We start from the raw sequence: 17648 nt of genomic DNA on the forward strand, positions 1-17648 counted from the left end.
CCCATACTTGAGGAAGCATTGTGTTTACAGTGGTCTGCTACTTTCAATACTGTGTAGCAAGATCCAAAACATAGGAGCTGATCTTTTCAGCAAGTATGAAACCATCCCAAATGTGGACTACTGCAGAGCTTGACCAATTTTTGACTTGAATTAATGCTAAAGACATTGGAGGTTATTTACGAAAGGCAAATCCACTTTGCACTGCAAGTGCACTTGAAAGTGCATCTGGACGTGCAGTCACTCTAAATCTAAGGGGTAGATCTGAAATGAGGGGAGGCTCTGCTGATTTTATCATCCAATCATGTGCAAGCTAAAATGCTGTTTTTTATTTTCCTTGCATGTCCCCCTCGGATCTACAGCGACTTTACTGCCAAGTGCACTTGCAGTGCAAAGTGGATTTTCCTTTAGTAAAAAACCCCCATTATGTTATCCCATCTTCCCGCCATGTTGTGGCCACGGCAAAGCTACCTAGGCATTATTTTCCCACATTATGTGAGTCTGTGGGAAGCCGGAATTGGTGTTACCAGAATTGTTCAGAATATCTCGGCGTCAACCTCTGCCTTGGAGCATTGCAGAGCCAATAGATTCCCAACTGGCATCTCTCTTTAATAAACCAATGGCTTTGGGTGGCCCTGCACAAATATTACAGCTGTTTTCTCAGTTTTAAAAACTAGGAAGCGTTTTGCTAAAAAGTGTGGCATACAAAGTTGAGTAACCAAAGATGGTTCCTCCTAAAGTTATCAGGTGTATCTGTTAATAGAGAGAATTCATGAAATGGTAAGTCATAGCCACCAATCAGCATTTCCTTTGTTTCTTGTACTTTACTTTATTACATAGACTGAAAAAGCCACACAAGTCAGTGGAGTTCAAACCAAAGTCTCTTGAGTTCAACATCGTTGCTGTTTGTCCTGAATAATAATAGGCTTGTAGGTGTTTACCTCTTCCGTTGGGTTCACATTCAGTCGTCTTTTATTTCTACCACAAGAACACAAATTCATTTAGCTGCGGTCTCCGGCTGATAGAACAGGTCTGCAGGCAACCGCTGAACTACCCATCCCAGCATTTCCAGATTACCATTATTAGTCTGCTGATGATGTTTTATTCCAATAGATGAAGACAAATTATCCAGAAGAAAGAGCATAGTAGATACCATATCCATCCAAGTGGACATTATGAGTGGAAGCAACACTGAGGACAAGGTAACTGATCTCCTTACATTATTTAGTACCGACACAAACTGGAGACATAAAACTATTGAGATTATTATTATTATTATTATTATACAGGATTGATATATTACTAACAGTTTGCGCAACACTTTACAACACGAGGGCAGACAGTACGTTTACAATACACATCAATACAGGAGGGATCAGAGGGCCCTGCTCTTTAGAGCTTACAATCTAGAAGGGAGGGTCAAGTGGAAACAAAAGGTAATAGCTGTGGGGGATGAGCTGATGGAGAAAATGAAAATACAGTTGTTAGGTGTGGGTAGGGTAGGCTTCTCTGAAGAGAAGGGTTTTCAGTGACCGTCTAAGCCCTTGTACACACGGTCGGAGATTCCGACGGAATGTGTCCGATCGGACCGTTTTGTCGGATAATCCGACTGTGTGTGGTCTGCATCGGACTGTTTCCGTCGGAGTATCCGACGGACCAAGTTTTCCAACTTGTCTGTAAAATTTTCTGACAATTGGACCGATCGGACTTTGTCCGATCATGTGTAGAGAATTCTGATCGGACAAAGTGCCACGCATGCTCAGATCAAATTCCTACACCAAAGCTATTGGCTACTAGCCTGAACGTAGTCCCGTTGTAATGAAATAACGTCATCACGTTCTGAACGATCGGATTTTCCGACATCTTTGTCCGACCGTGTGTATGCAACAGTTTCCGATAAAAATCCGTCGGACAAAATCAGACGGATTTGGTTGTCGGCATGTCCGACCATGTGTACAAGGGCTAAAAGATAATAGAGTAAGAGATAATCGGACAGATTGGGGTAGGGCATTCCATAGGATTGGAGAGGCTTTGGAAAAGTCCTGGAGGTGAGCATGGGAGGAGGTGATGAGGGAGCTAGAGAGCAGGAGGTCTTGAGAGGATCGAAGAGAACAAGTAGGTTGGTATTTAGAGACTAGGCTAGGGATGTATCTGGGGCAGAGTTGTGGATGGCTTTGTAAGTAGTTGTTAGTATTTTGAATTTAATTCTTTGGCCGAGTGGAAGCCAGTGGAGGGATTGACAGAGAGGAGTAGCAGAGACAGAGCGATTGGTAAGGTGGACGAGTCTGGCAGCAGCATTCATGATGGATTGAAGAGGTGATAGACTATGTAGAGGTAAGTCAATGAGAAGGGAGTTGCAGTAGCTCAGGCAAGAGATGACCAGCGAGTGAATTTAGAACTTTGATGTGTTATTGGTTAGAAAGGGGTATATTTTGGAGATGTTGCGGAGGTTGAGGCGGCAAGATTTGGACAGCGATTGGACGTGGTGCTTAAAGGAGAGTTCAGAGTCCAGGACTACACCTAGGACCTTGGCTTGTGGGGATGGGCTTATGGTTGTGCCATCGATTTTGACAGAGAGATCAGGGGAAGGGGCATATGGTTAAGGAGATGAGGTTAATGCTGAATTCAGGGCAGATACAAAAGACAAACAATCATGCAGCTTTGTAATCATAAATTGCCCGTTCACACCAGAACGCCGTGCAGGAAACCCGCGTTCCCAACGCGCTGGGTGTGTCATCTGTTGCAAGTGTCAGTTTATTCCTAACCACATCCTAAACACACTGAGATTGAGTTTCTGCAGTCTCTAGTGACCTGAAACCTAAGTCCTGGGCAACCTTTGATGATCCTGTCTTGGTTGGATCGGATTTTTGATGGTGATCTTCAAATGGTTTGTTTGAAGAAAGGAGCATTTTTTTAAGCCAAAATATACCTTGTGGGGTTTTTTTTTTTTTATCTGATTATTAGCCAGACAGCTAACTATTATAAGCATTTTGCATTCTGTACATACATGAGAATACAATTAATAATTATTGTTCATATGTTCAGCCAGTCTTGTGATTTACCCCCTTCATACTATAAAGTGATATCACCATTCAGAGTTCTGCAGTCTTCCTGAGTCACCTCCCATCCATCTGTCTGAAATTCTCAACTACTGCAACAGCTTGTGACCTAGCATCAATGGATAGGAGGAAAGAGCAGAGAGTTAAATTCGAAAGCCTGCTGCTACTCCTTTCACTGTCCAGTCATAGATTTGGAAAGGGACAAGACCTAGTTGTTCTATCAGCAGCAGGGAGAAGTCAGGTCTTTATGCTACTTGTACTGTCTATAGGTGCTGTATAAATCTCCACACTTTATAGGCTGAAAAACGCATCCTTTGCCAGGTAAAACCGCGTTCATCTATGTGAGCTGTTTATCTGGAATACAGCTCACACACTGGGTCAAGTCCGTGCAGTAGATGATGATTAGAACTAGAACCCCTGTGGTCTTTTTATTTTCAGGGTTGGTTGTGTATCATTTATGAAGATTTCCCCTTACAATGGAACCTTGGTTTACGAGTAAGGTGGTTAACTAGCGTTTTGAAAGACGAGCAACTTATTTTTTTTTTTTTAATCCTGACTCGGTTTTCGAGTGTTGTCTTGCAAAACGAGCCGGATTCAAGCCAATGGGTTGTGCACTACCGCATTTGGCTGCGGGTGCGCCGGTGACACTCGGAACGGTTTGGAGCCTTTCAGAAACACTCGGAAATGCTCAGTTCCTGAGGGTTTCTGAGCCTTTCCGAGTTCAGCCGAGCTGTCCCCGAGTATTTCCGAGGCTCTCCAGCGCCCCCCTCCTCTGGCCACATGCGGTATTGCATGCAATAGAAGTCAATGCAGAACAAATTATCTTTGTTTCCATTGATTTCTATAGGGAAAATCGCTTTGATATGCAAGTGCTTTGGATTACAAGCATTCTCCTGGAACGGATTATGCTCATAATCCAAGGTTCCACTGTACTTCCTTTCTCAGTGACACAAAGCTTTGCTGAAAACGCCTTTAGATATACTGGGGCTGGTGATAGTGATAATCGCTTCCCAGTAGAGTCTCCTTGGGAGTATATGGAAAACACACTCTGGGCCAAGAAAAATGGGAGACTGAGATCATTTCAATGCTCCCGGGTTTATCAAGACAGGAAGTGAAGGGGCATCTCCTTAGTTGTGATCACAGACTGCAATATACCATTCATCATAGAGAAATAAAACATTCTCCACTAAAGAGCTCGACTTGAACTACCCTGAAGACTGAAAACCATACATTCTTAAAGCGGTAGTAAACCACTGTCTGTTTTTTTTTTTTTTTTTTTGGAACCTGCAAGGTAAAGCCATAATGTGCTAGTATGCACCGCACATTATGTGAAACTTGCCTTAGAATGAATCCTTTCCAGCAGCGACCTGTCACTGCTGACCAGGCTTCCTTCTTCACTCGTCTTCCTTTTGGACTCACGGACGCCGGCTGTGTGAGTGTCCGGGAGCGCGATGATGTCACTCCCGCGCAGGCATGCGGGAACCACCATTTACAGCACTTAACACTGAAGGAACAGCCTGGGTGGCCGTCCCTTCAGAGCGCATGCGCCGGTGATGTAACCGACTGTATAGACAGTAAATATCTCCTAAACCATGGGTGCCCAACCTTGTGAAGAGCAAGGGCCACCTAAGCGACTTGGTAACCGGTCGCGGGCCACAATGAGCGGAGCGGGTGCATGGCAGCCCATTCTATTCTATAGAGCCCACTCTACTTTTTTTTTTCTTTTTGCAGATCGAATTGGCGGTAGGTGTTTGTAAATGGACACAAATCCATTTACATCTTCTACTCCTTAGCCCTTGTACACACGGTCGGACATTTCGACAACCAAATCTGTCGGATTTTGTCCGAAACTGTTGTATACACACGGTCGGACAAAGTTGTCGGAAAATCCGATCGTTCAGAACATGATGATGTTATTTCGTTACGACGGGACTACGTTCAGGCTAGTAGCCAATAGCTTTGACGTAGGAATTTGATCTGAGCATGCGTGGCACTTTGTCCAAACGGAATTCTCTACACATGATCGGAGTATGTCCGATCGGAGCATTTTGTTGGAAAATTTTACCAACTAGTTGGAAAACTTGGTCCGTCGGATACTCCGACGGAAACAGTCCGATGGAGACCACACACAGTCGGAATATCCAACAAAACGGTCCGATCAGACACATGTGTACAAGGGCGTGTGTACAAGGGCTTAGAGGTGAATGGAGGGTCCTATTGGGTCGGACTGACCGTGTGAAAGAGGCCTATGGCTCAGTGCAAGTAACCCCCAGGTGCACTGCTCTGCACCTGCGGATCAGTTTGAAAGCAGCCCAGTAACCACTGCAGAACAGATATGCCCATATATACACTGTGATTTTAGTAATAAACTTACTATTAATAACAGTATTCTATTCCATCACAGAGCAGGAGGTCAAGGGCCACATCAGAGGGCTCTGTGGGCCACTGGTTGGGCACCCCTGTCCTAAACGGGGCACGTTTAGGAAATATTTACGGTACGTATAGGTAATCCTTATTATAGGCTTACCTATAGGTACAAATTATGCATGGGAGTTAGAAAGAAGAAATATTATGCATATGCAATGTCAAGGGTATAGACTATATTAAAGTAGAACTTTTCCCATAACTTGAAAAATCTTTAGCGAGGAACATGCATTCCACATTAATAATTATGCTACAAAAATGAGTGTGTGCTGTAAATTGCCCTCCAGCATTGCTCCTGTTTCTTCTTGCTGAAGGCTGCCATTTTGCTGAAGCCCAGAACCCCTCACCAGCAGTAAATCATAAAATAGAACTAAACTCATCGATAAAACGGTTACATTCCTGGAATGCCGGGATTGCTAACATTTGCTTTTGTCCTCGACCAAACCATCAAATGGCTAGTGTCATAACTGATGTGCAGCTCTATGGCAGTTGCAGATCAAACAGAAGCAGCCTCCTTGACTGTAGAGGATAGGAGGGTTTAATTTAACTTTAATTAAGGCTGTCAGCAGATCAGCCTCTACAAATTCCTACAAATACACAACTGAGCATGTGCAGAGCAGGATGAGACCGTGTATTACTGTATTTTAAACAGTATAGGCATTTATTTTTAATGTTTTACATCGCTATACCTCCAACAGGGGCCAACCTGAAGTCATCAATTTTCTGACTAAAGTTCCACTTTAAGAACAGTTTGCCAGTATGATAAAAAAATGACAGTTTCCTTAACCTTCTTGTTTATAGGTGAACACTGAAGAGATTACATTTGAATCATTGAAGAAGGCCATTGGTAAGATTACCCTTATACCTACCTATAAACCATTAAACCTTTTGATAAAAGGTGTTTATACAGCTGTCACAGGCTGAGAACCGGGACATTTCTGCACTATTTGAAGTGGGAATTTAGATAATTTTTATTTTTTTTCCTTTACAATAGTCCTTTACCCTAATCCACTGCCCTATCTTTTTACATTATTTGCGTGAATGCGCCGATCGAATGCTGGTTTTCCAGCAGGACCGTACGACAGAAGACGGTAGTTGGCTTCTGTTGAACAGACAGAAATGTATCTGGTTCCTACCTACCGGGCTTAAAGTGATACTAAACCCACACTGTTTAATTTACATTGTCCCTTCTATTTCTGTATGTGGACATTCCTCCAGCCTGTGTGTTAGAATAAAAGGGAGGTGAAGCCTCCATCAATCTACATCAGGCATATGCAATTAGCGGACCTCCAGCTGTTGCCAAACTACAAGTCCCATCATGCCTCTGCCTCCGGGTGTCATGCTTGTGGATGTCAGAGTCTTACTGTGCCTCATGGGACTTGTAGTTCTGCAACAGCTGGAGGTCCGCTAATTGCATATGCCTCATCTACATGGAACACACCACCCGCACTGGGAAGGAGTGGGCTGTCATTTACCACTGAGTATAAGGCCACATGTGTGACTCTATAGTGATATGGGCTGCTCAGACGTGATAGGGAGGAAATGCTCAGCATAGAAACTCATTGAAAACTGAGCATGTGCAGAGTTGCCACCACAGCTGCAAAATCCCTAGCTTTATTGGGGACCTGGACAGAAGGGGGGGATAGAGAGCAGCAGGATCAACCAGGTTTTTGGCAGAATACAGAAAATTAATTTCATAGTCACTGAGTGAGTATAAACCGCATGTAATACACCATTTATTGATCGTTCTTTATGATGTGGGTTTAGTGACACTTTTATGTGACGTTTTATGGTTGCAATAGTGTAAGCATGAGTTGAACTGTAGCTACATTTTCAAGCAAATTTTTAAAGTAAGAAATGCAGAACACTAAAGTGTTAACACTTCTGATCCATTTCCTTAGTTTTGCCTTTTTCTTTTTTTTTTCTGGTGTTCTATTAACCACTGCAGCCCTGAAAGGTTTTACCCCATCAATGACCAGACCCTTTTTTGCAATTCGGCACTGCGTCGCTTTAACTGACAATTGTGCGGTCATGTGATGTTGCACCCAAACAAAATTGATGTAATTTTTTTCCCCACAAATAGAGCTTTCTGTTGGTGGTATTTGATCACCTCTGCGGTTTTTATAAAAAAAAAAAAGAGCAACCATTTTGAAAAAAAATATATATATTTTTAACATTTTGCTATAATACATATATAATAAAAAAAGTAAAAAAAAAAAAAAAGATTTTCTTCAGTTTAGGCCAACATGTATTTTTACATATTTTTGGTAAAACAAATCCCAATAAGTGTATATTGATTGGTTTGCGCAAAAGTTATAGCGTCTACAAAATAGGGGAAGGATTTAGGGATTTTTTTAATTTATTTTTTACTAGTAATGGTGGGGATCAGTTTTTTTTTTTTTTTTTTTTGTGTTAGCAGGACTGCGACATTGCGGCAGACAAATCTGACCCTGAGTGACACTTTTTGGTGACCAGTGACACCAATACGGTGATCAGTGCTTAAGAAAATGCACTGATCGCTGTATAAATGGCACTGGCAGGGAAGGGGGTTAACGCTAGGGGGCCATGAAAGGGTTAAGTGTTCCCTGGGAGGTGCTTTCTAATGGGGGGGGGGGGGGGGACTGACTGGGAGTAGAGAGAGATCGCTGTTCCTGATCACTAGGAACAACTGATCTTTCTCTCCTCCCCTGTGAGAGAAGGGATCTGCCTTGTTTACAGAATCCCCATTCTGCCTCTGTGAGGAGCGATCGCGGGTGGCCAGCGAACATTGGGGGCACGTGCATTGTTTAAATGTTTTAACCCCCTTCTAGGGGGTTAAAAGCGCCCTGCCTAAATAGCGGCGCCAAAGCACTGCCATAACAATGATAAAGCACTGCTAAAACTAGCGGCGCTCGACCGCTACCGCCCCAGTGTGAAAGGGCCCTAAATGTCAGATCTGAGTATGTGTAGCAGTGCAGAAATAGTCTGACAAAAGAAATTCTTTCAGTAAACACATTTTAGAGACTAGGGCAGTGATGGTGAACCTTGGCACCTCAGATGTTTTGGAACTACATTTCCCATGATGCTCATGCACTCTGCAGTGTAGTCGAGCATCATGGGAAATGTAGTTCCAAAACATCTGGGGTGCCAAGGTTCGCCATCACTGGACTAGGGTATAGATCATGCATATGCAATTAGCGGACCTCCAGCTGTTGCAGAACTACAAATCCCATGAGGCATAGCAAGACTCTGACAGCCACAAGCATGACACCCAGAGGCAGAGGCATGATGGGACTTGTAGTTTTTCAACAGCTGGAGGTCCTCTAATTGCATATCCCTGGTATAGAGAATAGCTGACATTTTAGATGTGGTTTGGTGCTATTAAGTTCTGTTTTTCGTCTCTTCCAAACAGACAATACAGGAATGGAAGAACAGGAAAAGGAGAAGAGGCGCCTGGTCATAGAAAAGTTCCAGAAAGCACCGTTTGAGGAAATTGCTGCTCAATGTGAATCTAAAGTGAGTGTTTACTACTGACCTGTTCTAATATCGCATTTATTATCGGGGCTACGCTATTTACAGCAACCTACCTACCTACCTGAACAGTTTAGGTGCTTTAACCACTTCAGCAGCGGAAGGTTTTACCCCGTTCATGACCAGGTTATTATTTTGCTATTCAGCACTGCGCTAGTTTAACAGGGAATTGCGCGACCATGCAACGCTGTCCACAAATGAAATTTATATCATTTTTATTTTCACACAAATGGCTTTCTTTTTGGTGGCATTTGATCATCTCCTGGGTTTTTTAGTTTTTGCTATGTAAATGAAAAAAGACCGAACATTTTTGAAGAAAGAAATATTTTCTAATTTGTTATTATTATACAGGATTTATATAGCGCCATCGGTTTACGCAGTGCTTTACAACATTAGGGCAGACAATACAATGCAATTCAATACAGGGGGGGAATCAGGTGGCCCTGCTCCTTAGAGCTTACAATCTAGGAGGGAGGGTCAAGTTATACAAGCTGTGGGAGATGAGCTAATGGAGAAAATAAAACCTATAAAAACATATCCAATAAAAATATAAATTCTTTATAAATTTAGCCTAAAATATATTCTGCTACATGTCTGGTTAAAAAAAAAAAAATCCCAATGGGTGTATATTGGTTTGCGTTAAAGTTGTAGAGTCTACAAATTGTCACGTATACAGTATATTTGAAAATTGATCAATCCTGATGTACGAAGCCCTTAAAGCGGTAGTAAACCCGCTAATGTGTTTTTTTTTTTTTTTTAACCACCTGCAAAGCAAAAGGCATAATGAGCTAGTATGCACCGCATACTAGCTCATTATGAAATACTTACCTTAGAACGAGGCCCCGACATCTGGCCCGATCCACGCCGAGGGAGCTGACATGCTCCCTCTGCGTTTTTTCCGGGTATCGCGGCTCCGGCGCTGTGAGTGGCCGGAGCCGGACTTTCAGCCGAGAATCCCCTTGTGCGCATGCGCCGCTGCAGTCAGCGGTGTATACCGAGGGGAATATCTCCTTAACCATACAGGTTTAGGAGATATTTTTTTTACCTACAGGTAAGCCTTATTATAGGCTTTCCTGTAGGTAAAAGTAAAAAAAAATGAGTATACAACCACTTTAAAGTGATTGTAAAGGAAACATTTTTTATTGAAAAAAAAAAAAAAAAAACAATTTACCTGCTCTGTGCAGCGGCTTTTGCACAGAGCAGCCCCAATCCTCTTCTTGGGCCTCACGCCGGCACTCTGGGCACCTCCCTCTTGCCGAGTGCCCCCATAGCAAGCCACTTGTTGTGGAGGCAGTCATGCATGCTCACTCCCGAGCCGGCTTTCTGCGTCCATAAGACATTGAGAACGCGGATCAGCCCCACTCCCTCCTCACTGGCGGCTGTGATTGACATCTCAGCCAATCGGGGGGGTGGGGGGGAGCCTTGGGTCTCATGCAACATTGCTGGACCGAGATCAAGCTTAGGAAAGTATTCTGAGGGGGGAGCTGCACACTCTCATCAGAGTAGTTCAGTGTCGCCATAGCACTGTACTGCTCTGAGGGGAGGGGGGTGATCAGGGATCAGGTTTTTTTTTGTTTTTTGAAACACTTTGATTGCTATTACAATGATGATCACTGTAATAGCAATGATAAGAAATGCCAAAAGAGCAAAAAATTTTGTTTTAAGGTGCAGAAAAATCTATCAATATTAAATTAACCAAAAATAGAAAATGTTGTTATTACATATAAAACTTCTTAAAACATTAGGGCAGAATCAGCCCTGCGGTCACAATACAAAAGAATGGTTGCCGCTACATGTTTCACCTCAAACGTGGCTTCTTCTGGAGCTTTTGTAGGACCTTTTTAATACAAATCCACTAAAACGGAGAAAAAAAAACAATAAAATAATTTTTACAATTTAATGAACACAAATACATACATATGAGGACCCCAAAAGGTCTCTATTTATGCAAATATTTACATACTTGACAAAACATATAGATCATCTGATGGATACACTCTCACCCTTTATTAATAATGATCACGATTCCAAATATTCCCAAAAATTCTCCAAGAGGTCCAATAGGGGATGTCTGTGCCACAAAAGTGAGGGGAGAACAATTGCCCTACAGTTAAACCTGCAAATTCATATAAATAGGATTGGTTGTTATTGATGTTACCCAAGTCATCTAAAATCCAAAAATTCCTAATGCAAGCTTCACACAGTGACGGCAAATTTGGAAGTACAGAATGTGAATATTGATCGATCAAATTTTGTCAAGTTTTTACAGAGATAACAGGTCAGACATTTAGTGTAATTGGATTGGATTTTAGATGACTTGGGTAACCTCAATAACGACCAATCCTATTTATATGAATTTGCAGGTTAAACTGTAGGACAATTGTTCTTCCCTCACTTTTGTGGCACAGACATCCCCCATCAGACCTCTTGGAGAGTTTTGGGGATTATTTAGAACCGTGATTTTTATTATTATATCATTATTAAAGGGTGAGAGTGTATCCATCAGATGATCTATATGTGTTGTCAATTATGTAAATATTTGCATTAATAGGGACCCTTTGGGGTCCTCATATGTATGTATTTGTGTTCATTAAATTGTAAAACAGATTTTATTGTTTTCTCTGTTTTAGTGGATTTGTATTAAAAAAGTTCTACAAAAGCGCCAAAAGAAGCCACATTTGAAACACGTAGCAGCAACCATTCTTTTGAATTGTGACCGCAGGGCTGTTTCTGCCCTAATGTTTTAAGTAGTTTTATAGTATCTACATCATAATACAGTTTTCTGTTTTTGATTAATGAATGTTGATTGATTTTTCTGCACCTTAAAACTCAATTTTTTGCTCTTTGAGTATTTCTTGTCATATTTAACCCCTTCCCGCCGAGCGTACGCAGATGTGCGTACTCGGCTTCCGGGGGTTATACCTGGCTAATGCCCGCATCTGCAGGCATCATCCCGGTACCGTTTTTTTACAGCGGGCGATTGGCTATCCAGCCATAACAACCGATACGTCCCCCCCTCCCGCCGCTGTTACCGGCGCTCCCGCTCAATCGGGAGCACCGATTCACGATCCGCCACTTCTGGCTGCTGGGGAGGGACTGGAATGAAGCCGGAAGCGGCTTCATTCCAGTCTCCTAATAGTAAACGCGGAAGCGACGCCGTGACGTCACTTCACGTTTACTCGGCTGCCAATGGCGCCGGTTTAAAAAAAATATACAGTATTCAGAATTGCCGTTTTCGGTGATCTGAATACATTGAAGTGTAAAGGAGGGGTGGGGGGTCTTTTAGACCCCCGATCCCTCCATAAAGAGTACCTGTCACCACCTATTACTGTCACAAGGGATGTTTACATTCCTTGTGACAGCAATAAAAGTGATCAATTTGTTTTATTTTAAAAAAAAACAATTTATTCATTTTAAAATAAAAATAAAACATTTTTAAAGCACCCGCGAGCTCGCGAAGCAAAGAAAACGCATACGGAAGTCGCGCCTGCGTATGTAAACAGTGTTCAAATCACACATGTGAGGTATCGCCGCGATCGTCGGAGTGAATGAAATAATTCTAGCACTAGACCTCCTCTGTAACGCTAACCTGGTAACCGTAAAAAAAAATTTTAAGCGTCGCCTATTGAGATTTTTAGGTACCGTACTTTACGTACTTTGCGTACGTCATTACATGAGTGCGTGCAATTATAAAGTGTGACATGTTTGCTATCTATTTACTCGGCGTAACATTATCTTTCACATTATGCAAAAAAATTGGGCTAATTTTACTGTTTTTTTTTTTTTAAATTGATGAAAGTGTCCCTTTTCCCAAAAAGTTGCGTTTAAAACACCGCTGCGCAAATACTGTGTGACATAAAATATTGCAACAATCGCCGTTTTATTCTCTAGAGTCTCTGCTAAATATATATATATATATATATATATAATGTTTGGGGGTTCCAAGTAATTTTCTAGCAAAAAATATGGATTTTAACTTGTAAACACCAAATGCCAAAAATAGGCTTAGTCATGAAAGGGTTAAAGGAAGTGGTGTGTATATCAAAATCTCCAAGTTCTAATACTAATATATTATTGTAACAGCAATGTTTTCAACTGTCATAAATGGGCTACATCCATGACAGCTTTAATTACTAGTGATCTCTGGCTACAGCTAATCACATGGTAGAGGGTGCTGTGATTGGCCCAGGAACCATGTGATAGCTGTGGGCCAATCACAGTACCACTCTGCAAGAAACACAGCTGTTATGAATGAAATTTATTCATAACAGCTTTGTTGACATTGTGATCAAGTGATTGCATATCGATCTGCCGGGATCCAGCAATCTGCACGCCCCTATCCCAGAATAGGCTGCATGATGTACATGTAGGTCAAACAGTTGCTGAAACAAAAATTGGAAACGTGGTGAAGGGTGAAGAGCCATGTTAAATATTTCTTTGCTTCCTCTGAGGTAGAAAATTAAAAGGACACCGTTATCAAATGTAAACCATTGTCAAAAAGAAAATATTTTTATGGATACCTTTTAGTGTCCTCCCCTTCTTAGCCCACGTGTGCAGCTCTGTGACTCCTAGCTGCTCTCAGCAGCTAATTCAGCAACAATCAACAATACCAGCTGTTCCCGACAGTGCCTGCTGGAATATAAACAAACACCGACACAATATTGTACCCTGTGGCCATCAGAGAAAGTAAAAACTGGCCAGACACTAGTGGATAGCATAGTAGACTTTTGACCGACAGTTCATTTGCACAAAATTCCTCAGTCCGTACATTAGATGACTTGACCAATGTCATTCAAATGTACTTCAAGAAATATTTGGTTTTATCATGTGATTTTGGCGTTAATAGACTTGCCCAAACAAAAATCACATCCTGCTGCTCCTCCAAATTTTCCTGTCACTTTACACGTTAAAAAAAGTTCTAAAAAAAAAAAAAATGAACAAAAGCAGACAAGGATGGGAAATTGTCCTAGATCGGTGATGACGAACCTTGGCACCCCATGATGCTCGTGCGCTCTGCAGTGTAGTTGAGCATCATGGGAAATGTAGTTCTAAAACATCTGGGGTGCCAAGGTTCGCCATCACTGTCCTAGATCCTTTCTCTTCCTGCTTTTTTTTTTTTTTTTTTTGCCAAATGTTTTTTATTTTACTATTCATACAAACTTTTGGTGATCATACCTTTTGTTTTTGATAGTTTAAAATCCATACCTAAAATGTAAAAAAAATAAATAAATTGTTTTGGGAATGGCTTTGCAAATTTTTGTACAAGAACCATTAATTTGGAGTCAAAATACATGGGACTCCATTCCGTATACCCCTCCACATTGCATTGGGTTTCATGACAGGCTATCTAGTCTATTGAAGTCTGTTGGGCTAAACTTTTGATCCAAGATGGGTTTGTCGTACCTAATGTTGAATATTCTAGACTTAATGGTGGTATCCTACTGGTACCCTATCTGAATTTTGTATGTGGATGGTTAAGAGTCTATGTATCTTGTATATTTCTATGTTTTCATGCTTTTTGTATTTGTGAAAACTTTCTATAAATAATGCGTTAAAAAAAAAACATGGGACACATTGCAGATTTCAAATGAAAGGACAAATCAAATAGCCATAGTTAGAGATTCACCTCTTTGTGTGGACTTTGTCATGTTTTTGTGTCTAATCCTTTTTTCTTTGTACACAGGCTAACCTGCTACATGATAAACTGGCCCAGATATTGGAGCTCACCATAAGGTAACACTTTACAGCCCATTATCTTGATCAGGGGTCTCCAAACTGCGACCCGGGGGCCAGATGTCACCCTTTGCTCGCCTTTATCTGGCCCTTGGGGGCAATATTTATCTCACTGATATGAGACTATTCTGCCCTGTGTGCAAAAATGTTTGTATTCACCATAAAATCGTACTCATTGATGGGCACAGGAATTCTTAAACCTTTGGGTTGTGCTGCTGCTTACAGAAGGATTGGACACTACAAAAAAACTTAGATAACCCATCCTACATGCCTCCGGTTTATAGCAAAAAAGTACCAAGAGCACGAACTTAAACATAGTGGGGTGAGGACCTGTGTCCTACATATGATTCCCCTCAAAAATAATTTTATGGTAGATACATGAATCCCAGGAAATCTTAGACCAGGATGTCCAAAAGTTGTCCAATTGAGGAGTGGGCAACACAGCAAACAAACACGAACGGGCCTATAAAACAAACTTGTTACTTCCTGCAGCTTAAAGAACCACCTTAAGGGTCTAACACCCTAAGCTGGCATCATGTGATGCCAAAAATATCCACCTGGTAGAACCAGTGAAAAGAAGACCAGCCTTTAAAATCTGAGAAACAGTTGTTTAATGCAAAAAGCCCAGAAGCACTTAGAGAACTAATACAGCATGCCTTGAGAGAAAAGAGATGAAACTTGGTACTCGAGACCATAAGCTTGGATGATGAACTGCACAACCCACCTAGTGATGGTGCGACGAGTAGCCAGTGCACCCTTTAGGGATCCTTCGTAAGTGACACGGGAATAGCTCCTTCTGAAAGATGCACTGGCAGAGAAACTCTCACAGCCTGCATAACAACCATGTAATCGAGGGAAAATTTCCTTTTTGTTGAACTGGGGTCAGACAGAGGGACAGAAGAACAATGTCCTGGTAGTGGTGAAAGGAAGAAACTCAAATGGTTCAAATAGTGGTTTCTGAAGTGCAGAAAGAATCTGATACGAATCTGAGGGAAGTCATAGGGGAAGGGACAAGGAAAGTTACATGGGACCCCTCTGCACCAAGGTCTTCAAAGAGTGAGAGGCCAACAGTCTCTGAAACAGAATAGAAAGGTCAGAAACCTGACCATGATGGTGTTGACAACCAAACGCTGGTCCAGACCCAGGTGTAGGAAGGGGGGGGATTTGTCCCACAGGAGAAAATACTAAGGTTGAAGCCCCAGACTCACACCAAGTGAAGCATGCCTAACATATCCAGTAATAAACCTTACTGGATCTAGACTTTCTAGCTTTTAACATTGTAGTAATCACAGGTCCGCATCCCTCAGAATCTTAGCTTTAACGGCCATTAAAGCCAGCAACCAAGAAGCAGGATAGCAAATCTGTCTTTGGCAAAAAAGATCCTAAAACATTTGCCGTTTTTTTTTTTTTGTTTCAGGCCTCCACCCAGCCCATCGGGAACCATAACCATCACGGCGGGACACGCCCAGTACCATTCCATCCCAGTGTACGAGATGAAGTTCCCAGATCTTTGTGTTTACTAAGGCGCAGGTCCCAGTCCGTTCATCAAGGGCTCCTGCAAGCTGCTGGTGTTTTAGACTTAGTTCAGCTTCTCAGTATTCAGACACTCCATCAGATCCATAAGGCAGGGACTTAGAACTGTTACATAGCCAGCTGAGAGTGGACTGACAGAAAAGGACCTAGAAAAGGTTTTCTCCAGATACCAAAAAAAGCAAACCAGTTAAAAATTAAATGTGCACAGATTCTGTATTATTATTGTATGATTGTAGAAGCCAAGAGGGATGAGAGTGAGCTGTGGTGAAGGCGTAGTATGACCATGCTTTTTATTTTATTTTTTATTTTTTGGCTTTCAATTTTTCTTAAAGTGAACCTGTCAGCCGTTATGTTATTTTTACAGATATGTTAGCGTAAACATATATCCTTATCTATGTACCCATCTGAATGTAGATTCAGATTCCCCTTAGTTGCCATTGGACAGGGCTACAATGAGGGGCTTAGCACTGGGGTGGGGGGGGGGGGGGTTTAAAGGTTACCCATTCAGTTTAAATCAGAATAAAAGGCAAAATATTTGTGTGTATATATGTATGTCAATGTGTGTATATAGCTATATAGATATATATCTAGGTCAGCCTTTCTCAACCTTTTCAACACAGAGGAACCCTTGAAATTGTTCTCCGGTCTCGGGGAACCCCTGCTAAAAATGAGAAATCTACAACTCGTAATACATTAGTGTGATGGTCAGTGGGAAGAACGGTTCTTACACTTGTGGACATTGGGAAGAATGGTCCTTACAGATAGCTAAAAAGATCATTGGTGTCAGTGGGAACTTATCCGAGAGGCAGAAATTGCCCAATGCTGAAGGAACCCCTAGCAACCTCTGGAGGAACCCTAGGGTTCCACTGAACCCTGGTTGAGAATTACTGACCTATATATCTATCTATATCTATATAGATAGATATATACATAGAGTAAGACCTTGATTTGAGAGTAACTTGGTTTGAGAGCATTTTTGCAAGACAAGAAAATTTTTTAAATACATTTTGACTTGATATACCAGCGATGTCTTGATGTACAAGCGATGTCTTGATGTACAAGCGATGTCTTGATATACAAGTAGCGTCATGTCACAACTGAGTACATACTGTTTCAATAAAGGAAATACAGTAAAGCCTTGGATTGCGTGCATAATTCCTTCCAGAAGCATGTTGTAATCCAAAGCACTTGTATATCAAAGCAAATTTCCCCATAAGAAATAATGGAAACTCAAATGATTTGTTCCACAACCATTTTTTTCACAAGCCCTTCAGTTTATAGTCCATATAAAAAGATTATAGCAATGTGATGGGTTGTGTAACCATAAAATATCCATCCACAAATGGAAGGCTCCACAAGCAAAATCCAGCAGGAGCTTCAGAGTATAAAAGA

At 41.7% G+C, this 17648-nt stretch overlaps 1 protein-coding gene across 3 annotated transcripts in view; it reads left to right on the forward strand.

Annotated features, from left to right (window-relative positions):
• The window catches only part of EFR3A (EFR3 homolog A), a 258754-nt gene extending 242056 nt beyond the window's left edge, over window positions 1-16698 (forward strand). For all 3 annotated transcript variants that reach the window (XM_077493357.1, XM_077493355.1, XM_077493356.1), the window contains 5 exons: window positions 1111-1199; window positions 6282-6327; window positions 8872-8975; window positions 14674-14723; window positions 16141-16698. In XM_077493357.1, the coding sequence (XP_077349483.1) occupies window positions 1111-1199; window positions 6282-6327; window positions 8872-8975; window positions 14674-14723; window positions 16141-16246 (395 nt within the window). In that variant the 3' untranslated portion in view covers window positions 16247-16698. The remainder of the gene's footprint in view (window positions 1-1110; window positions 1200-6281; window positions 6328-8871; window positions 8976-14673; window positions 14724-16140) is intronic.
• The last annotated feature ends 950 nt before the right edge of the window (window positions 16699-17648 follow it).

This window comes from Lithobates pipiens, unplaced genomic scaffold, assembly GCF_037356315.1.
Source record: "Lithobates pipiens isolate NorthernLeopardFrog02 unplaced genomic scaffold, aLitPip1_a1.2 Scaffold_19, whole genome shotgun sequence".
NCBI lineage: Eukaryota > Metazoa > Chordata > Amphibia > Anura > Ranidae > Lithobates > Lithobates pipiens.